The sequence below is a fragment of the Panthera leo genome, chromosome F3 (genome assembly GCF_018350215.1).
Source record: "Panthera leo isolate Ple1 chromosome F3, P.leo_Ple1_pat1.1, whole genome shotgun sequence".
NCBI classification, from domain to species: Eukaryota; Metazoa; Chordata; class Mammalia; order Carnivora; family Felidae; genus Panthera; species Panthera leo.
The window spans coordinates 40500703-40523706 of record NC_056696.1 but is presented as its reverse complement, the minus strand read 5'-3'; the positions used below and the strand labels follow the sequence as shown (position 1 = coordinate 40523706).

Here is a 23004-nt window from a genome sequence, read left to right as displayed (position 1 = left end):
CTCAGATATCACCTCACGCCAGTCAGAGTGGCCAAAATGAACAAATCAGGAGACTATAGATGCTGGAGAGGATGTGGAGAAACGGGAACCCTCTTGCACTGTTGGTGGGAATGCAAATTGGTGCAGCCACTCTGGAAAACAGTGTGGAGGTTCCCCAGAAAATTAAAAATAGACCTACCCTATGACCCAGCAATAGCACTGCTAGGAATTTACCCAAGGGATACAGGAGTACTGATGCATAGGGGCACTTGTACCCCAATGTTTATAGCGGCACTCTCAACAATAGCCCAACTATGGAAAGAGCCTAAATGTCCATCCACTGATGAATGGATAAAGAAATTGTGGTTTATATACACAATGGAGTACTATAGGGCAATGAGAAAGAACGAAATATGGCCCTTTGTAGCAACGTGGATGGAACTGGAGAGTGTGATGCTAAGTGAAATAAGCCATACAGAGAAAGACAGATACCATATGGTTTCACTCTTATGTGGATCCTGAGAAACTTAACAGAAACCCATGGGGGAGGGGAAGGAAAAAAAAAAAAGAGGTTAGAGTGGGAGAGAGCCAAAGCATAAGAGACTCTTAAAAACTGAGAACAAACTGAGGGTTGATGGGGGGTGGGAGGGAGGGGAGGGTGGGGGATGGGTATTGAGGAGGGCACCTTTTGGGATGAGCACTGGGTGTTGTATGGAAACCAATTTGACAATAAACTTCATATATTGAAAAAAAAACTTGGTTTCCTTAATGTGGCCATTTTAGTAAAGTTATATATATATATTTTTTAATTATTATTATTATTTTTAATGTTTGTTTATTTTTGAGAGATAGAGCATGAGCGGGGGAGGGGCAGAGAGGGAGGCAGACACAGAATCTGAAGCAGGCTCCAGGCTCCGAGCTGTCAGCACAGAGCCCGACACGGGGCATGAACCCACAAGCCATGAGATCATGACCTGAGCTGAAGTCAGACGCTTAACCGACTGAGCCACCCAGGCGCCCCAGTAAAGTTATATTTTTATTTAAAAAGCGTGTGTACTAAGGGCACCTGGGTGGCTCAGTTGGTTAAGCCACCGACTCTTGGTTTCAACTCAAGTCACGATCTCACGATTCGTGGGTTTGAGCCCCACGTCAGGCTCTGTGCTGACAGTGTGGAGCCTGCTTGGGATTCTCTCTCTTTCCTTCCCCTGCTCTCTCTCTCTCTCTCTCTCTCTCACTCTTTCAAAACAAATAAACATTTAAAAAAAAAAAAGGAAAAAAGAAAAAGAAGCATACGTACTTGATGGACATGTTTTCCTATGCACTCAAGTCGCCATGTCTGAAGAAAACCAGAGACTAATTTGTTGACCATGTTGTTATGAATGGTGGCTGGGCCAGCGCCAAAGGTGGCGACCCCTGTCTGACCATTTAGAAAGCAATACTGACTGTCCTTGGTAGGTCAGGCACGAGGTAAACAGTTATGTATAAAGAAATATGGTAAGTAGACAGAAAGAGACTGAGTGACAGACAGACAGATACAGAGTATTATGGGAGGGCCAAGAGGAACAGTTAGGACTTCACTCACTATGAACTGAAGGCACCATGCCCATGACAATGCAGTTAGTCTAACTCACAGTGGTGGCAAATATCCCAGATGAGCTGGGTGAGACTGACCTACCTACCTGCACCTCTAGCTGCTTAAGCATCCACAACACCCTAATCTACTGTCTCAGAGCCCAGGGAGATGGACATCTTGGGATGATACTCTCCTTATGATCCTGTTTGTTACAGAGTCCCCAGAGTTGAGGCCTCTGACAAAAACCTTGCTTAGATCCTGGTCCACCTTTTATGTCCCCAATCCTATCTCCACTCTCCCAACTCTTTGCCTCACTTCTTCTATACTCCAGGCCCCCTGGTCTCCACCAGCTACTCATCACCCAGGCTCCCTCCTCTTTGGACTTGCCACTGAATCCCAGCTCCATGCTTCCTTCCCTTCCTCCCCATCTGCCCCCCACCCCAGCTCACCTGTACTGGAAGGGGGCTACTGTGGCTGTGACTGGCTGACTCTGCTGATGGACCGAGGCGAAGCTGATGGCCCCTGGGGTGGGGGAGGGGCGCTTGCTCTGCACAGGGCTGCACACTGGGGAAGAAGCCCCTGATGCTGCCCCGGCATCAGGCTCCAAAGACTTCGAGATCCCTGGACTTTTGTAGTTTCCCGGGTGGTTAGGAGGTTTTCGACCTTCAGGAGCCCCTGGTATTTGAGTTTCTCCATGAGAGCTCATTCGGGATGGGCTCCTGCCCCGGGTCTGGCGGACTGGAATCCCTTCCTGAGCCACCTTCTTCTTTCCCTGGGTGCCTTGTGTCTCCCCAGTTCTTCTGGACCCAGCCCGGCTGGAGAGGGCAGCTTTTGGGCTTGCCCTGGGACTGCTCCATGGGGAGCTGGAGAGGCCTTCACCACCCTCAGCTGACTCTCTCCCTGCCCCAGAAGTCTTGGGGGAGCCTCTCCCCCGAGAGGCCTTAGGAGAGGAGTTTCTGGAAGGGCCTCCTGCTTTGCCCAGTCTCGGGGAGGCCGAACGCTGGGGGCTCAGGGCCAGGCCAGCCTGGCGTGGCCGCAGCTGGGGAGAGGCTCCCGGTGTATGAATCCTGGTCTGGGAAGCAGCTCGAGGCACAGGTATGGAGGAGGCATAGTGGGGCCGGCTGGCCGAGTTCACATTGGCCATCCCATTCATGGTTGGCAAGGTGGCAATGAGGACTACTGTCCTGCAGAGAGAGGAGAGAAAAGAAGATCGTTAGGCACCATCCTGAGTTTCCATCCCTGAGGGTATAAAGATGATGATGAGGTCAGGGGAGGAGGCATCAGCATCCAGGCTGGACACTGGGACTCCTGGCTTCACATCCTGATTCAGTCAGTGCCTCCCTGCCTGACTCTGGACAAAAACCCCTTTACCTCCCCTCTCTCAAATGCTGCTGTGAGTCTCCTATGCAGACACATACGTGAAAGCGTTTGGGGAACTATGGTGCTCTCTACAAATGGAGTTAATTTGACTTCCCTTGCCTCTGTTGCCCTCCACTGATAGGGGATAGACCCTTCCTTGTAGCCTGAGTCTACAAGGCACTGACCACGGTAAACCAACTTCCTTGTGCCGTCCGCCTTTGCTCTGCGTGTTCCTTCCACTTGCCACTTTATCTGACGAAAGTGCCCAGGATACCTCTCCAGCGGAGTCTAATCCTCCAGATCCCACGGGGCCCAAAGGCGGAGCAGCCGATCCCAATCCCCACCAATCATAAACTTGCGAACCTTCTCTGACCTCGGGCTCCTGCCACCTGGCTCATACTATTCACTGGTCCTCGTTGATGCCCATCTCTCCTGGTCCCTATCCACTGCCCCCACCCCTTCAGTCACTGGAGATTTGGGCACTGGACTCACAGTCTTCCTTTCTAGCCCATTCCGCATCCACCTCCCAACCTAGCAAAAGTGACCTCTGCCACCCTGGGCCTCTGGTCTCACAGATTAAGTGTCCCACGTTTAGATACAGGCAGAACCCTCTAGGTACCCCCCCTCCCCCAGCACTCAATCCCTTCCCTCCCAGACCCTGATCCATTAATTATCGCATCTCTCTCCCATACCCTCAACCTCTCCTCCTCTACCAGCTTCTCTTCCCTGCCATGTTAATTAATGAATTAATTGCTCTATTAATCACTTTCATTCCCAAGGGAATTTGAAGCCATTTACAAAGACACAATCAATCAATTTCAGATAGGTGAAAGAGTTAAGTGTAGGAAATGTAGAAAATGAAACCATAAAAGAATTTTCAGAGCACACACATAAATGCTTCCATACTTTTGTTGTGGGAAAGGTCTTTAGATGCCCCACGTCAGAGGCAGAAATTACAAAAGAAAGCACTGATAGACTTGAGTGCATAAGAATGAAAATCTCTGTATGAACACAAGAGCCCTTTCAAAAGGCTCAAGCCACCAAGAAACTATAAAGATACTTGCAACATATATGGGGGACAAGGAGTTAATACCTTTAAGCACAGGGAATTCTACCAAATCAATAAGAGAAAGCAAATGCCCCACAGAATAAAAAGCAAAAGACTTGAACAAGGAATTCACAAAATAATACATACAATTGGCCAAAGCCCAACAAAAAGAAAAGGCCTCCTTAAAATCGAAGAGATGCCCGTGAAATGTTATCATTTCTGCTATCAAATTTACTACCTTTTAGAAAATGCATATTATCCACCATTGGTACAGGGCCACAGGGCTCTCATACACTGCTGTGGGAACAATGCCAGATCTAGAAATGTGTCCTAGGGAAAGGATTGAAAATGTAGGCAAATGTTTATGTACGAGGAGGCAAATGCTCAAGTTGACTCTCCAGGGGTAAACGGGCTCTGGGTGAAGATGGAGACAGAGGACATGTGGGCAGAGAAAAGACCACCACGGTACGGCTGGTCCACCCGAGACCACTGGGGTGGCCCCTTTCACACTGTGGAAAAAGCTGTCGGCAACTGCAAGGGATTGTTTCTGGCTGTTGTTGGCCTTGCTCTGACCTTTGACTCTGTGGCCCGGGACCAGTTACAGGCTAAACTATGAGAAGTCAAGGTAGACCCCTAAACACTGATGGATTTATAGAACTACAGCGCGAAATGACCGAGAGTCAGGGCTTCAGGACTGCCCTACTCACGGATGAAATAATTTCCACTAGGAAGAGAAAAGCAATGACCGCCTCCTCCTTTCCTCTGATTTGTACCTGAATGACTTGATGCCACTATTGAATGAGCTGAATGTCCTCCAGCAGACAGGGCAAAGCCGTGTGTGTTCAGGCACGCACAACCAGCTTGCCTCCACTCCTCCAGTGGCTGCCCCATCACCTAGGCCCGTAGGACCCCGTCCAAGGCTTCCCTGACTCCTACTTCCTTCCCACCCACCAGGCCACAGTCTGAAAGGACGCTCTTAAGTCACCCTTTGCCTGCCCACCATCTCCCATACAGGGCGTGCTGCCCTGCCCCCAGCCCCCAGCGTGCCAAAGACAGTCCCATTGGAGGGCCTGAGAAGTACTTTCACAAAGAGATCTCAGAATGTGTCAAGTAGGTACTAACAGCAGCTGTGAGAATCTCCATGCTCAGCCTGCAAAATAAGAACAGGATAAAATCTAGCAACTGCTGCCAGGTGGAGAAATAGAGGGTCTTTAAGATAAGAAGGAGCACTATGCTTTAGCCTGGCCTCAAGACCGTAGTGAGAATTCCTCCCCAGTAGCGGTGAGAGCAGATTTACTCTGTCATCCTTCTCCTATCCCCCCATTCCACTAACGATCAGCTACGTGCCTCAGTGACAATGCCAAGCAGGACCAAAGGGACAAGAATGGACCCGATTAAAGGTGTGTGTGGTCCCTGAGCTGCTGACCTTGGCATCCAGCACAGAGCTGAGCCATGCACTGGCCGACTGAGCTAATCAGCTGGCCACCCACGACAAGGACCCAAGACCACTGACCCATGACAGCCACACCCCTGAGATTTCAGCGTTCCCCTGTTTAATCCCTGCACTGGCACGGTGCCACACAGGCCACTTCTGCCTCTCCCCTTGGGCTGAGTCCCCATCAGGGGACCATGGCCACATGAGCACACCAGACCACCCCCTTTGGGAGCTACCTCTGTGATGAAACCTAGAGCTGTATCTAGGCTCCACCTGCACCTCTCCTGGGAACCGCTCCCCTACCCACGTTGTAGTGCCCAGGGACCCCCCAAGAGCCCAACTCACCTACGTTGTCCCTGAAGCATCCCCAGACTCCCCCAAGCCCTACATCAAGGACTGACCAGAGTTCCAGCGAAGAGAGCCCCAAGGCGGAGAAAGCTGATTCTACTTCACTTACTGATGGAGCAGATGCAGTTGCTGCTTTCACTGGATCATCATTTTTTCAAAGGCTGATGGAAGAAGATTTAAAAACATTCCTGTGGTAGGTCACAGGAGCCACACCCCTCCCTCTTCACTGCAGTTGGGGCCCTGCTCTCTCCCGCCCCCCCGCCCGTGCCCATGACAGCCCTCACCTAGACCAGGAACAGCACCACACAGGATGTAACAACCACTCTCCCAGGTGGGAGCCTAGGAGAATCAGACCACCCTTAGGTCTACAATCAGGTGGTGGAGGAGGGATCCCCAAATACATTGAGCTCTTTTAGCCTGGCAGGAAAGGGGGCACAAAGGAGCCTTCCTGGTTTGCCTTTAGAGTGGGAACTCCCAGGTGCTTCAGTATCCTTACAGAGATCTCAAGGGGACACCCAGCAAATCCCTCTTCTCTAGACGGTATCAGGATCTCTCTTTCATTGAGACATGGTTTCTAACCCTCACAACAACCTTCTAAAGTAGCTTTTATTATCCCCATTTGCCAGGTCAGGAAAACAAGGCTGAGAAGGTTAAGTCAGCTGCCAAACATAGCTAGAGAGCAGTAAAGCTGTGATTCAAAAGCAGATGAGCAGGACCCTGAGGCCCAAGGATGGATTCCCTAGACCACAGCTACCAGTGCAAGTCCAGCCTCAGGAGGTACTCCTCAGCCTCCATATCCACACTGTTGTTGCTGTGATTGACAGGTCTGGGCCTTCCAGAGATGTGGGGGAGGGTAGAGGGGGCATAAATCCAGTTCACAGGGTGGAAAACAGAAAAGGAAATCAGTCACGGGCCTCTGGAGGAGGCCTCCTCCTCCTCTCTTTTTCTCCAGCACTCCTCAGATCTAGCCAGCTACCCTTGTACTGTTCATATCCTGTTTGCCTTTGGTGGTACTAGGGGTCAAGGTGGTCTCAGGGCACTGCCTTGTAAGAGGCTATAGGCAATGAATGCGGCTGGGGAGGGAGATAATGGGCCAAATCCAGCCTGGCCACATGCTTAATATGCCCAGTTGGCAGCAGATGGCATACTTGGGGTAGGTGGGAATTGAGGAGGAAGACTATGGAATTACAAGACTACAGTAGATGGGAGACCTGGGGAAAAGGGGGGAGAGAGTGCTCATGGGAAGCAGGGTCTTAACTGAGACACATGGACAATAGTATCTCCAATAGTATCTCAAGGGTGAGGCCTCTGTGCAGATGATCTCTGCTGCGGCCCCAAAAGTTATCTACCGGCCATGGCACCCAAGCTGCATTGTTAATGGACCGAGTGATTTGGGAAGCTCCCATACTTGCTCTGGGGCTCAGTTTCTCCTTCTGTCAAATGAGGGGGAAATTCTGCCTCCTTGCTCTCCATAGCTTCATGTCCTAAGGAGGCTGAACGAGGTAGTATCTAGAAAATGTTCAGCCTCCTGGGGAGAACAGGGTTAGCTGTAATGGCTTCCATTTCCTGGTGCTCACTGTCAGACAAAAATGTCCTAGAGAAGCAGGACAATCTATATCTCTTTTGGACAGGCCCTGTTCAAGTACCGGCTGTCAGTACTAATCATCTTTTGTGATACCTTCACAATATATCTGGGGAGGCTCAAGGGCAGAAGGTGAGGAGCTAGGAGTGGAAACAAGGAGACCATTTCTTTCTTATGTGAATGTGTATGTGCATGCACATGTGGTGCTGGGGAATCCTACCAGATCCCCTACTCCTCAACACGCTCTCTCTTCTTCCTTCCCCGTCTTCCTTCCGCCCTGATCTGCAATTTCATTTAACCTCAGTGAATAGATTCAAGAAGAGGGTCTCACTTGAGACCTTGTTTCTTAGTTACTCATTCCAGGGATCTCTGTCCTCGATAAATTACATTAGGGAGTTAATACTCCCCATTACAAAAGCTCGTAGCACTTTCGAAAGGATTCACAGCAAGATCCCTTTGTTCAACAACACACACCTTGGTTGAATACCTTCCACATGCCAGGTGCATTGCCAGGTGCTGTGGCAATCACCACGGCTGAGACCTAGGTTCTGCTCTCAGGGAGCCAACAATCTGGTATGGGGAAGCAGGAAACATGCGCAGTCATCACAAGCACACATGCGGTGTGTCAAAAGAGGCAAAACAAAGTGCTATGGGGCTGTGTGTGTATCAGTCTGACAATAAGGTAGAATCAGAGAAGGCTACAAGGAAGAGGCAGCAGCAGGGTTGGGGGTTGGTCTGAGATCTGGCAAACAGCAGATTTGATGACTGAACCTTCCATGCCCAGGGGTCTATCCATCAGTGCTCCAACACATACTCTGCTCTTCAGTGTAGTGGTGACAGAATAAACTCTGGAGTCACAGTGTCTAGGTCCAAAGCTTGGCTCTGCCATTTGCTGATGATGTAGCCTTGGGCAAATTCCATAAACTCTGAGCTTCCTCATTGGTAAAATGAGGCTGAGACTAGGATCTCCTCTTCACTGCTTTGAAGAGTAAATTAGTTAATACATGTAGTGCTTAGAATGGAACCTGGCACATAATAAGGACTCAACAAGTATTGTTATTATGATCATAGGGACAAAGGACTTTTTTCCAAGTGTCCCTCCATCCTAGATGCCCAGGGATGGAGGCTGAGCTGCCTGGTTCTTCTGGAGCCTCCAGCAGAGCAAAGGAGATCAGAGACCCTGCCAGGCTTGGATCAAAAACCTGTAGCATTAACAGGAAAAACACTGCCCATGATGGATGCAGTAACACCCACCAGTGGATGGGGTAGGAAACTAGATAGTTTGGAAATTGTGTAATGGAAAGAGTAAAGGCTTCTGAGTCAGGAAGACCCGGGTTCAAATCCCAGATTTGCTACTTCTTGCTATGTGGCTTTAGATAAATTATTCAACTTTTTTGAACCCAAAGTCCTCATCTGAAATAAGCGGTCATAGAGTTTTGTAAAGATTAAATGAGAGAATAAAGATAAGGTACTTAGCACGGTGCCTGGTGCATAGTAGGTACCCAAGAAATGGCAAAAATTATGTTAAGGAGAACAGCTGCCCTTCTTCCCAAAAGGGAAGGAGACAAATTCAGACACAGACTGGGACAATCTGATGGATGGCAGGTGAGTCGAGAGGCTGGTGGCATCCAGGGAGAAGTGGCACAGTCCCAGCCATTGAACACAGTGTGTAGCCCTACCCGACATGTACTTCCATTTTGTCCCCCTCTGCCTTTTTCAGTCCACACCCCAACTGTCTGTTCTCTCATCCTCACCCTGGGGTCTTGCTTTATTTTTAAATCCAACACTTTTTAATTGCATTTACCGACTGCATGCCAGGCACAGTTCTGTTTTTTAAGTTACATTAACTTGCAATTGGCCTATGAGTTGGTGCTATTATATTATCATTCCCACTTCACAGGCAAGTGGCAGCAAAGCACAGAGAGGCTGAGGAATTTGCTCGTAATCACACAGCTGGTAGATGGGAGAGCCAAGATTAAGCACAGACAGTGGAACCAGCCAGTGCCTGTAACTACCCTGTTCTGTTGCTCATCCTACAGCCTCAATCCAGGCCTCACAGCTGACTCCCTCGCACCCCCAACCTCCCAGCTTTTGTCAGCCTTGAATCATTCTGGCCTCAGGCCCCATCAGGACAAACAGAGGCCCCTGGCTCCGCAATGCTCTGTAAACCCCAGAGCCAGGAAGTAATTTTGGCCTATAAATATTTCACTCTAGCTCGGAATGTGGGGAGAGCTTAAGCGCCAGTTCCCTCAGATCTGCAGGGTCAGAGGCGGGATGAGGGGAGGGAAGGCGGGCACTGTATTCAGCGGTCCCTTCCAGGTCTGGAGGACTAGCCAGGCTGCAGATTCCCAGCCAAGACTCTCTGCCGCCCTTTCTGCCCTTGAGACTCCCGCAGAGGTGGCGGAGTGGGCGGGGCGCGCGCTGTGCGCGGGGCGGCGGCCGTGGTGCTGATAGGACAGCTCCTCCTGCAGTGGCCCCGTTAAAGGAGCCGCGTCTGCGCTTTGTGAATGTGGTTAGGATGCCCATTTCAAAAAGTCAGAACATTTTAACCACAGCATCAAAAGGGTGGATATGGAAGACGAGAAGAGAAGAGAAGAGAAGAGAAGAGAAGAGAAGAGAAGAGAAGAGAAGAGAAGAGAAGAGAAGAGAAGAGAAGAGAAGAGAAGAGAAGAGAAAAAAGGGGGTGCTTGGGTGACTCAATCGGTCAAGTATCCCCTCTTGATTATAACTCAGGTCATGATCTCACGTTTGTGAGTTCGAACCCGGCGACCGGATCTGTGCTGACAGCCTGCTTGGAATTCTCTCTCTCCCTCTTTCTCTGCCCACTCCCTGCTCATATGCGCTCTCTCACAAAATAAACATTAAAAAAATTTTTTAATAAAAAATAAAAGAGAAGACAAATGAAAGAAAAGAAAAAGAAATGGAGGAAGGAAGGAAAGGAAGGAAGGGAGAGAGGGAGGGAGGGAGGGAGAAAGGGAGGAAGGAAAAGCAAAAAAAAAAAATGTCTGGGAAGTGGGACTCTGGGTGCTGATCAGATGACTCCATCATGAGCTGAGTGAATTTGGGCAAATGATTTATCTTCCCTGGTTTGTTACTGAAAGGCTGAAACATAAGGAGGAAAAACTTGGCTTCTCAGGAAGAGGGAAAGATGGTTAAAGTTTGCAGTATCTCTAGACTCAAGCACTGAGGTACAGATGCTGCACAGTAGAGGGTAGTGTTTAAGAACATAGGACCTGGAGCATCTTCCCAACACCCCACCCCCATGCAAAGCTAGCTTCCACTGCAGCTTCCTAGCTTGTGGTCCTGAGCAAGCTATTTAGCCTCCCTGGTCTGCTTCCTCGTCTGTAAAATAGGAATGATAATAATAACAATATCTATATAACGTCGTTATAAAAATTCAGTGAGTTATTATAGGAAAATCATTAAGACAGTGCCTGGCTCATACAAACCCATACAAATCACTGAATAAATGTTAGTTATTAAGTCAACTAGAGCATCAGCACAGCATGTATCTCCCTTCTCTGTTCTACTCACATGTCCCACTGGCATCTTTTGTCACAGACAGTCAGAACAACATAAATGTTATCACATATATTTCCCTCTAACCTAAATTTCTATTTCCTCATTTGAGTATGAGTAGGACAGAGTTTACATGGGATTGGGGTAGGGAGGATAAACAAAGTTGGAGAATTTTCCAAAATAAACTGTGGCAGGGACTAGTGAGAGACATGGGGAAACCTCTCTCGCGGGGCCCCTTCTGAAGTTGGGGCAGTCCTGACAGCAGGAGGGTGGCTTAGGGGCAACCTCTTCAGAGGCAGCAGGTGGACAGGATGACTCTCAGGGATCCACACACTACAGACAAAACTGGATTCACGCAGGCCTCTATGCAAGATTTCTTCCTCTACCTGCCACGTACTGTCTTCTGTCCTTGAAAGCCTGACTGGCTCCTCCCAGGGCCAAACCTCAGCTTGGAGGCCCAGCCTGGTCCATGGAGGCTGAACACCTCAGGGAACAGAGACCTGTGTCCTCTGATGCCCCAGCAAAGAGGTGACTTGTGTTGCCTCACCTCTCGGCCAAGTATCACATATATAGTGTCATGCTCACACACACATACACCCACTCACCCACACCTGCCCACATCCACATACTGATAGTCACTCACACCGACCCATATCCACACACTGATACACACACACACACGCACACACGTCTGTAGCTTCAGTCTGTCTTCCTCTCCCTGTCCCTTCCTTTTGGCCCATTTCCCATCCAGTCTAGAGATGAGGGGGTACTCTTGTGTCCTCCTATCTTTGTCCATCTCAAGGGCTCTGGGCTCTCCAGCAGCGTGCTCACAGGCTTTCCTTGGAAAAATAGGCCCCAACACCTTCACTATGTGTACACAATTTTGGAGCCACCCGGGCGCCCCTCCACAATTTTCATTTAACATTTGTGGATTATAGATTTTCTACAGCTCACACGGAGTTAGAGATGGGGGATAAAGGCAGTTGATAACATCCCTATACCTAAAGGAAGGAACTTGTCCCAAGCCACACCACCAAGTAATGGTGGTGCCTGGGGTGACTCCTGGTCCGGTGCTCTTCCCCACCCCACACAGTCTCCCCTCCACGTAAGACCCTAAGGCTGGGCATCATGGGGGAGTCCCCTGGGCTAAGGACAGGACTGCAATGACTACTTACTAAATGTTTCTCCTTCTTTTCCAGCCTCTTATCTCTGCCAGTCTCTAAGGACAGAGATCAAGGAAAGTCTGAGATGTGGGTGCATGGTAGTGGGGCCATAGTAGAGGAGGTTTGAAGCCAGCCCTCTTCCCCAAGCTCTTAGCCTGTAGGTTTTAGGCTCCAGTAAACCAGCTAAGGACCATGTAGCTTGGCTTGCTCCTTGGCAGAGAAGGTGATCACCCCAGTCAGTACTGAGAAAGGGACGGGATGGGCAGCCAGCAGCGTTGTCTCTTCAGGGCAAGCACGGACAGAGTGGGCAGAGCATTGGCAGGAGGCAAGGAAACGGGTCTGCTGGCTAGGACTTGGCAGGCAAAAGGTGGGGGCTCAGTACTCTCAGCGCCCGCCTGGCTGGCTCCTGGCTCAGAATGGGGATTAGGATTGTCCACAGTAGTGGAACTCATTATTCTCCTCCCCTCTCCACCCCTGGGGCCCAGGGCTCTGCCAACATCCACAGGAACTCCTTTAACTGTAAAACTGTAGAAAGGTCTTCCTTCTGGCCAGATGGTAACATGTTCTTACAGAGGAAGATGGGACTGGCCAAGTTAATCTCAGGTAATAACAAACAGTTTGGTTTCCTGGCATTTATAGTAAATGATCAAGCTGGTGCCAACAACCTACCTTTAAGGCCCAGTCCAGCTGAGCCCAACCCCCTTTCCCACGAGATGGCTTCCAAATACTGTACTGCCCAGACTTGGCATTCTCAGAGCAACTCCAGCACCCTCCCTTAGTGTTCCCTAGCCTCATGCCTATTCTGTGCTAAGCCCAGGCTGACAGGCAGGACATATGTAAAATTCAAACAACCTATATAGAAGAAACGTTCACTGTTCCTCCAACACTACTCTCAGAACCTCCTGTCCCATCTCTCAATGCTGTAAGATCTTCCAAATGTCTAACCTCCATCCCTTCTGCTAAGAATCAGGTCCATTTCCTGGTTTTCCAGTCTTGGGGTCAAGACAGGGCGCGGGGGAGGGAGTGGATAGGGAGTAGTTTCTCACAGCCTCTGGCCTTTGAGAGAAAAGTGAATTTTGAGCTCCAGGGAGGGGCCCCAGAGATGCCCAACTGAAGACTTGCACTGTATCAGCATATTGGCATTTTTCACTGATTTGATCCGTATAAACGGTTCCACTGTCAGTATCCTTGGTTCCTTTTCAATTAGCCAAGAGAAATGATTTAGTGCTAATGAAAATCAATGGTTTAAAGCTGTCCCACAAATCACAGGGGGCTGGAGGCTTGGGTTATAAATACCTCCCAGGAAGTTGAGCTGGCATGGGGAGCATGTGCAGCCACACGCAGCTTCGCTCTGCTCCAGAACACCTCCTGCTCCACACCCCCAGCTCCAAAACCCCCTCTGGCTGTTTCTAGAATGTGGTATGCTCTCCTGTGAGGCAAATGAGAGCTTGGGAGCTCTGTATCACTAGAGTACAGTTGCCTAGGCCCCTGGGGAGCTGCTCCAAAGACAGCCCATGTCTCACCCGCATCTGATTGTCTCTCTGGTCTGTGCGTGTGTGTGTGTGTGTGTGTGTGTGTGTGTGTGTGTGTGTCTGGTTACTTCCTCTAGGCCACTGTTACTAGAGCTCTGGCTTCCCAAGCAATAGCTTAGATTCCAGATGGACCCTAGAGCTAATGAATGGGGGAGGAGCAGGAGTAAATGGAGCCTTGGGGGTGGGGGAACTCATCTCAGACAGAGAAACTGGAACCTGCGTAGACCCCCAGGCAGCCAGCCAGATGACTGCCTCTCCCACCAGACCTGTCAGCTCCGACTTTCTCACACTCACTTTATTGTTATTTTTCTTCCTCAACTTAAAGCCTGCAGTGTGCTTCCATCGATGGTTTTTCCAGTCAGGCAGACGGAGGACCTATCACTCAACATGCCCCACATACTCTCCAGGCCCCCAAAGTCCAGGGCCACTGGGCTGGGGCAGGGGAGGGAAATTCTTTGGTGCTGGGGTAGGAGACGTGTGAGGGATCCTGGACTGCTCTTAAAGCCCTCCCGTCCAGAGGCCCTGCCACTCTGCCATGTGTAGGCTAGTACCCTGGCTGGGGTCCCACATCCTGGCATTTGTAGAGGACTGGACTCTCAATCTGACTGTAAACCCATCAGTCAGACTGAGCTGGGAGCTGCAGACCAGACCTCCTGCCTAGTTAAGTCAGCTTTAGGCTGGCTACACTAGCAATAAGCCAGCTCTACTTTCCTCACAAACTTCAGAATATGCAAGGGGTGGGGGTGGGGCTAAGAGGCAAGAGCGCGGAGCTGGGGGCAGGCCCAACAGTTGAGAGCAGCCCAGGAATGTGACCGTTGGACTGGATTCCAGTGCTAAGTATCTCTCTGAATTATTCAGTCTCCGGGCCTTAACTTTTCCATCTGAGAAGTGGGGCAAGCAATTCCAGCAAAAAAAAGAATGCAACTTCCCTAACTCCTCTCATTCCTGAGCCGTGGAGAGATAAAAGTGTGGCTGCCTATGTGTCTTGAGCAAAACGGAGCACCCCTGTCCTGCCGGCTCCACCAGCTACTACCCTCAGAGCCAAGCTAAAACCATGCTTGGGCCTCATTCCTGCCAGTACAGTGCTGCCAACCCAGGACATGTGTCCCTGCCCGTCCCCCACCTCCCCGCTTTCTTCAGCAGCACATTCGTGTAGGAGTCACGCACAGAGAGGCCAGGCCTCACTCACTATAGCCCAAGGCAAGGGGCCAGGCTGCAGGAGAGAATCCTCCCCTCCCCCTGCTGACCTCAATCATGGGAAAGGGTCCGATGGGCTGTGAGGCTCCCAGGGTGTAGCCTCCCAAGGCCCAGAGTCCTGCCAGACACCAGGACGCTAACAGGGGAGCTGGGGGGTCTCACACGAGCCGAAGATGGGGAAGCATCGCCCCCCCCCTGCCCCGCCCTCTCCTATTATGCCGAACACATCTAGGAGTGCACTTGTCCCACCCTGTCTACACCGGGGGCCTCCCTCCGTTGTCCTGTACATCCCGGTACAGGGTCTCCGAGGGGGGCCACCTTTGCCTGGAGAGGTTGGTCAGGTTTGACCAGAACTGCCCAGCAAACAAGGCTGAGGTAACAGGGCCCCCTGAGGTGGGACACATTAACATTTGCACATTTAGGCCAGAAACCCAAAAGCCAGGCAGATCAGCACCACTTATCCACCCCACGCCCACCCTGAATGACTGCATTAACTTTCTGTAACTTTTTTGGGGGTGTTGTTCAGGATGTGGTTCTGCTATTTATAAACGGGGCGGTGTAGGGAAAGCTACTTACGCTCTGCAAGCTTTGGTTGTTTCATCTAAAAAATAAGGGTATCTATCTCACTGAGTTGCTATAAAAATAAAATGAGATAATGTGTGTCTTCGTTCATTTGGGTTGCTTTAACAGAATATCACAGACCGGGTGGCTTATAAGCAACAGAACTTATTCACAGTTCTGGAGGCTGTGATCATGGTCACGGTGTCGGCAGACTTGCCGACTCGTGAGAACTTGCTTCTTGGATCACAGCCGGCTGCCTCTGGCTGTGTCCTCACATGGTGGAAAAGTGAGGGAGCTCTCTGAGGTCTCTTCTTTAAAGGGCACTGATTCCATTCATGAGGGGCTCTGCCCTCCTGACATAACCACTTACCAAAGACCCCACTTCCTAACACAATTACCTTGGAGATTAAGATTTCAACATAGGAATTTGGGGGGACACAAACACTCAATCTAAAGCAGTGTGAAAAATGCTTAGCACAGTAGCATGTGGAACGTGCTTAATCAAGGGTAGTTCTTATAAAAATAATAACACGCTTATTAGAAAAAACTTGGAAAATCTAGAACGACACAAAGAAGAAAAAAGCCTATCATCTACAAACCTACTAGTCTACATTTAGCATTGTTAGGTGTTTTGGTTTCTTCCAGGCTTTTTACTATTCATATTCACACGCATAAAACTGTGATTACACTGTACATACATGTCATGTCTCTTCATTTACTATAATTAAGCATTTTTACTTTTCATTCAATTGTGTTCAAAAGTGTACTTGTTAATAGATAATATGGGGCGCCCGGGTGGCTCAGTCGACTAAGCGTCCAGCTTCAACTCAGGTCACGATCTTGTGGTTCATGGGTTCGAGCCCTACATGGGGCTCTGTGCTGACAGCTTAGAGCCTGGAGCCTGCTTCAGATTCTGTGTCTCCCTCTCTCTCTGCCCCTCCCCTGCTCATGCTCTCTCTGTGTCTCTCAAAGATAAAGAAACATTTACAAAAATTTAAAAAGATAACAAACCATCACGCAAAAGCTTTATACAGAAATTACTTAACCATTCTGTCATTGCTAGCCACTCAGGTTGTTTCCAATTTTCCAGCAGTACGTAGAACACTGTGATAAACACGCAAACAAGCTTTGCTTGAGCCTTAGCTTATTTCCTCAGGCTTCTTTGTCAGAAGGGGAATTGTTGGATACAGGGGAGAATCTTATAAAGACTCTTGGTCATAAACTACAGACCGCTGTTCAGAAAGATTCAGGCAACATGTTCTTCCTCCAGTGGTGTCTGAGTGTCTGACTCACTGCACCCTTCTCAGCAATTAGGGGCGTACATCAGAACGGCCAAGTTCAGCAGTGGGGCTGCAGCCTTTGCTGGGGGCCTGGCCTTCCATGTGGCCACACATGCCAAGAGCTTTAGCAATGTTCCTGAACAGTCAGGCCAGGCAGGGGAGCAGAGCTGGAGGCAAAACCGCATGGGGTGGCCCCACCGCGAGCAGATCCTGCTCGCCTTGCCCTCCGAACAAAGTGCAGAACAAAGGAACTGCTCTACTTTGGGGATTTCAGTTGGAAACGAGGAGGGACTTTCTGTCCATGAAGAGCACTAAATACAGGAACTGGGACCTTTCTGGTTCTTCTGCTTTGGAGGTTTGGAGGGGCAAAGAATGCTCAGGGTCAGATGCATGAACAGGATGACAGGATGAGTCTTGGCCTTAGTATATACGCTTGAAGTACCCGGCAGTACCAGTGAGGAACATGCCAGCAAGACGAGGTGACTGGGTGGGATCACTGAGTCCCTACCAGTGCCAGCCACCGGGTTAGAGGGGTCTTCCATGCACTATCTACCTTGAACAATAAGTAAGTCCAAGAAGGCCCTGCTTTGGCTTCATGAAGGACCTTGGCTGGTCCCTGGCAACTTGTCCAGGTAGGTAGTTCCTAGATGTTCTGACCAGCTTAGGCTTCCTCCCCCTTTCTTTTCAGTCTTATTATTATTTTTATTATTTAAGTTTTTTATTTATTTTTGAGAGAGAGAGAGAGAATGAGCACGAGTGGGAGAGGGGCAAAGAGAGAGGGAGAGAGAATCTCAAGCAGGCCCCACGCCATCAGCATGGAGCCCAGTGCGGGGACTGAACCAACAAACCACGAGATCATGACCTGAGCCGAAATCAAGAGTCAGACACTTAGCTGACTTGAGCCACCCAGGCGCCCCAGTCCTTCCTCTTTCTGAGTCCATCACCCAACCACCATCCTAGGTGGCCTATAGTCACCTGGTGAATGTCTGTCAGGTCCTCAGGACTGTGGCTGTAAGATCCCCCTCTGCGAACATCAGTCCGGGTACCTAGAAGTCCAGTGCTGTCCTCACTTCCTTTCCCACCTGCTCTTTCCCTCCTTTTCCCTGCAGGCTTCCTCCAGACCTTTGGGATAGGAAGGCAAAGTGGAAGTAGTGGCAGAGGGAGGCAGAGGCTACTGAGATCAACCACTGCCTGAAGTCAGACCGACCAGGAAAATCTCCCAGGGTTCACACACACCCACAGTCCTTGGGCGGGAGGCTGTGTGGTTCGAGATCTTGTTTACGACAGCCCTGTCTTCCACCTCCCATCCTTAGCCTTAGCCCTTCCCTAAAGGCTGCTTGCTTCAGGCATGGCCCTGCTCCTACTTATCTCCTAGTGAAAAACACTCTCCATTACCTCACTCAAGCAACTATTGAAAAATCCTCCCTTATCCAGGCTGCCTTCCTGAATTGACCCACAGAAAGGTGATCACATGGCCCAACCCCACTCTATCTACACACTAAACGCCTGTGGCCCTCATCCTTGGCCCTCGTATAAATGTCCCTAAGCTAGAATCTATGTCTCTGATTGCAGACTGTCACTCTCCTGACTTGTTATCTCATGAGGTTTTGGTTTAAGCTATTTGTGATGCTCTCCAGAGGCCCTGAGAGCAAGCAAGTTGTTGCTGGTAAAACTGTATGAATGTCCTGAAATACAGGGTCTCACCACCTCCTCCTAGCATCACCGAACTTTTTTTTTTCCCCTCTCTTTTGGCAGTACTTGTTGTCATGGAGATTCTAACACAATGGGGCAGGTAGGAAGCCTGTTGCTTGGCAACGAGAGGCTGGAGGTACAGGATTGGCTGCTGAGGTCTAAGGGAGCAGAAAGGATGATAAGGGAAGGTGGGAAAGTAGAGAAATACCCTGGGGGGGACACAAAGGCACAGGAGAGAAGCAGAAGACAGGACCAAGGTGAAGAGAGAAAAATAGAAACGAGAAGAGAGAACACACAACCTCCCTGGGGCTGGGTCACCAACTGTGTATTTGCTTGGATGCCCTCAGCAAAAACAACAAGGCGAAACAAACACATACTAATATATTTTCATAGCTGCATTGACATTGTAGCACAAAGAGTGGAGATTTAGACAAAAAGAAGTTCCTAAATATCAGAGTGGGGAAATTCTACGGGGGAGACTCTACTGCACAGTGGAAAGATGACAGGCTTTAGATAAAACACATGGATTTGACTCTCCACTCTACCCAGTCCTTGAAGTGTGGCCTTCTCAAGCGACATAACCTCTTTGAGCTCTGGTTTTCTCATCTTCAAAATGGGAACAGCGACATGAATCTCACAAGGCTGCTGCAAGACTCAGTGCCAATGTGATGAGCGCTGGCCGTAGTGGGAGCTCAGGAAGGGGTCAATCACATGGTTACAGTTGTTGGCCTTTTGTGACCAACTACCCACTGTTGTCTTGATTACCATGACTATGACTAGAATTGACAGCTGTGTGGTGGGGTAGAAAGAGCCCTGTTCCCAATGTCCAAAGACCTGGCTTCCACCTGTACCAACACAGCCTACAGTCTGCGACTCGGGCAAACTATTAACCTTTCTTGGTTGAGTTGCCCACCTATGAAATGGGTATAATAATCTCTCCCTCAGAGTGTCATCAGGAAGATCATGTTCAATTAGGTTGGTCAAGAACCTATCCCAATCCTGAGCACCTGTGGGTGTCTTACATGCTGGGCGCTCTGACTCCTAACACCAGACCTGGGTCTGCTCTCTGCAGTGGAGACCTACAGGTCTGGGCTGAGGCCACTCTCAATCCTTCTTCAAGGAAGGGAAGGGTTCCATGGTGCCTGGGTGCCGTTCCTAGCACCCAAATCACATGTAACTATGGCGAAGAGAGTGGAAGACAGAACACAGAGGCATGGAAGACAAAGCAAAGGCACATCCTCCAGGTTCGTTTCCAAGTAAATTAATTTTGCCAAAGCAATGACTTCTGTCACCAGGAGCAAAGGCAGCAGGGGGAGACCTGACAATAGTTACAGGTAAAAGTGTACAACCATCATTTCTGTATATTTCACAATGACGAGCATTTCCATGCTGGGGCCACATAAGGACTGCTCATGAATATGGAAGTCACCACGTCATAGAAGAGGGCAGGACTGACCTATGTTACCCCGGGCAGGTAGAGCTTTGGCAAACCACTGGATGCCTCCCAGGAAAGAGACACCATAAAATCCTTTGGGGGCACATGAAATTCACAGGATTATTCTTGATGTCTAGCCTAAACTTTTTCTGTTGTAATTTTCAGTTCAGCCTTTCTGCTTCTGTCCTTAGAGAGCAATTTAACTGGCTGAGGAGGCAACTGTCTCACCAGCTTCTAGGTTCACTCCAGGACTGGAGAGGCAGGCGGGAGGGCAGTGACTCACACAGATGCTGTTTAATTCAGCTGTCTCACTGTCTACAGTGCTTCCCGAGCTCTAGCCCCCAGCACCCCACATCCCTCTGTGGTCTCGAGGCTGACTTTCCCAATAATGCCAATAGGCATCAGTGGGATGTGGGGACCACTTCTTCTTGGCCTGAGCCAGACCTGCTAGGATGGGGGAGGCAGAGAGTGGGGGCTGAGTGGGCCTGGGGAGAGCCAGGGGGAGTGTGAACCAGAGGGGTAGCCGGCTCCTAGCTCTGCTCCTCTCAGAGCACCCCAGCCTAGAGCAGCATCTTCCTCTGAGCGCTTCTCTTAGGGGGCTCAGAAGGTATGCCCTGTGGCCTGAGCCTGCAGGACCTTAAGTGATTTCACATACGAAAAGATAATTTAGAGAAGGATTAATTGCAGCTTCAAGGACACAGAGTTGCTTTAGCTCTGATGGTGTCTAGTTCATTTTCTCCTGCACTGGGAGGAACAAGAAGAAAAAAAGGCTGCAACCGCAGCAGCAAGAGAGATTTAGGGAAAACTTGGCCTTGACAGTGACTGGGTAGGAGAGAACAGCCCTCTGACACTCATGGCATGGGCCAATTGTTTAGATCAGGGAGATTTTCATTCTGGACCCTTAAAAGGTGGATTTTTACAAAACCACTCATTCCGTCTGGTGGGTCAGGTGTGGGGCGAGTGTGAGAAACGTACATAATGAGCTCATCTTGAGGTGCTATGGGGAGCAGCGGCTAACCTGAGCTAAAGAGGGTTTGGTCATTTCCAAAGGGCTGCTGGAGACAGCACTGTGGCTGCATGAAGGAATGGAAAGGGCTCTCCCTGCTTTAACTAGCTTCAGATTTATCTGTTTTAAATCTTGGCTCTCCATGTTACTGCTAAAAACAGTTTGAAGACCCCTCTAATCGAGTTGGTCCCTAGAGCCAGACAGGGGAACAGTGACTACTACTGCTTTAATCTTTTGCAGAAGTCCTAGGAAGGGGCAAATCTCCCAGAAGACAGCTCTGGCTCCAAAGATGGACGAAATGAAGTGTCCAGAACCAGACTTCAGGTAGGGAGTTGGTCAAGTGCTGGAGGTGTGTTATCTCAGAATAAACTTGATCCTAAGGGCTTTAGCATCAGGAGATCCCTTTGCTTTTCCACTGGGATTGAGGGCTCAGACACCCAAGTGCTGTAAAGCTTCACCCCTCTTGAAGTTTCTGACTCGTCTTTGTCTATTTTTTGTGCCCCCCAACTTTTTTTAAAAATGAAGTTTTCAATTTGAAGGAATTTTAGATTTACAGAAAAGTTGCAGAGATAGTAGAGGTCCCATAAACCCTTTGCCCAGTTTCCCCCGATGTTAATGTTTTACACAGCCATGCCACATATGTCAAAACTAAGAAATTAACATTGGCACTTTACTGTTAAAGTAAACTAAACTTGATTCAGAGTTCACCAGTTTTTTCCACTAATGTCTTTTTTGTTTTAGGATCCAACCCCAAATCCTCCCCTTGCACAGAGCCCGATGCGACCCATGAACTGCGAGATCATGATCTGAGCCGAAGTCAGACGCTTAACTTACTGAGCTACCCAGGCACCCTGAGAACCTTCCTTCTTCTGGGGCTCCTCTTAGCTCCAGCCTTGGTTCCCTCCCATACAGAGGGATGGTAAAAGGCTCATTCAATGGTAAAAGGCTCTTAGGAATGACTGTGGGCTCTCTGTCCCCAAGGGCCATAAGAATAAGGTGACCAGAAGAACAGATGAGCTGCCCTGCTCCAGACCCTTCCCCTCTAGGGCAGAGAACTTAGCCTGAGCTGCCCCGTCATCTGGAGCCCAGAACTTGGCCTGTGACTTCAGAACGCAGCCCCGATTTCTGAGCACAGAACACTTCATAATAAACAGCAGGGAAAGTGAAGCCGAGATGAGCCTACAACATCTCAGAATTGTTTCCAAATAAAGTGTTATTTTTTTCCTCTCAAGCTCTCCCTGGAGATGACTATGGCGCTTAAAAACCACTAAATATCTCTCCTTGTTTATGACACAGACACCTTCCCATCCTCCCTCTGTCCCTTAGCCTGGTCTCTTTTATAGCAATTACGTGAGTGGTGCTGAATAAGAATCACAGCAGATGCTAGCAAGCCTGCATGATGGGTCCCCCTCCTAGCAAGAGAGGCTCATGGGAGAGGCTTTGATTTCCTAGTTGCAAGATTCATGGAGAGAAGCTCCCAAGACAAGCAGCAGAGTGGACCCTAAGCCCTGGATTCGGCTGGCTGGGCGCCACGGATGCAGGGGTGCCAGAAAAATCCGTCCTCCTGAACCAGCCATGGGTCACAGCCTTATGAAACCTGCAGCCAATTAGTGTTGTGCTCGGTGTTCTGCGAGGGGATACGGGGAACTGGAATGGCATCTGGGGGAGAGGGGTGTGCAGAGTGGGGGCCAGCCAGTGAGAGGTTAATGGACTGGGGTGGCTTATCCCCAAAGTGAAGGTCAAGGGGAGCTGGCTAATGAGCTTTGCAGATATTAAGCCTTTGTTCTCCATTCCCATTGAAAATGGGGCCTTGGAAAAGGAAGTCCCCTTCCAGCCAGAAAGATTGGGGTTGGACACCAGAAAATGACAAGGAGCTGGGAAACACTGTAACACGTGATCCAAGACGAGTGTGACCTCATCTGGCCAGAAGGCCCTCCTCTGCAGATTCTGCTTCTTGGGGGTCTCACCCTGGCCAGGCAAAGCCCAGGCGGGGAGGCTGTAAGGGTGGGTGTCTGCCAGTAGGTAGGGATCCCGCATTATCCCTCCTCATGTGCTGGGTGGGGCCAACAGAAGTCCCTGTCCCTTTGGGTGGCTCCAAAAACGTTTTCTTAAGGGCAGATCCTTCCTGGTTCTGGTGTCCCCCTAATGATGATCACCTGTCCAAAGGAAGGGACAGGGATTCAACGACCTCTGTAGAGCTGGCCAGCTCCAGGATCAGCCACAGAAAGAGACAACTGCTCCCTCCCATCTACCCCTGCCATGGACCTGAGGAATCACAGAGGGGTTGGGCTCCTA

General features: G+C 49.8%; 1 protein-coding gene and 1 long non-coding RNA gene across 6 annotated transcripts in view; one reads left to right on the top strand and one right to left on the bottom strand.

Moving 5' to 3' along the window:
* Positions 1-23004, bottom strand: part of NAV1 (neuron navigator 1) — a 244512-nt gene that overhangs the window by 170842 nt on the left and 50666 nt on the right. For 4 of the 5 annotated variants that reach the window (XM_042925779.1, XM_042925777.1, XM_042925778.1 and 1 more), the window contains exon 2: positions 2002-2736. In XM_042925779.1, the coding sequence (XP_042781713.1) occupies positions 2002-2705 (704 nt within the window). In that variant the 5' untranslated portion in view covers positions 2706-2736. Of the gene's footprint in view, positions 1-2001; positions 2737-17551; positions 18306-23004 lie in introns of those variants that run through there. The other variant, XM_042925776.1, reaches the window with a different exon arrangement.
* Positions 18374-21940, top strand: LOC122212101. Its single transcript, XR_006198994.1, has 3 exons — positions 18374-19512; positions 20950-21033; positions 21451-21940. It is a non-coding gene; the product is annotated as an uncharacterized LOC122212101 (long non-coding RNA).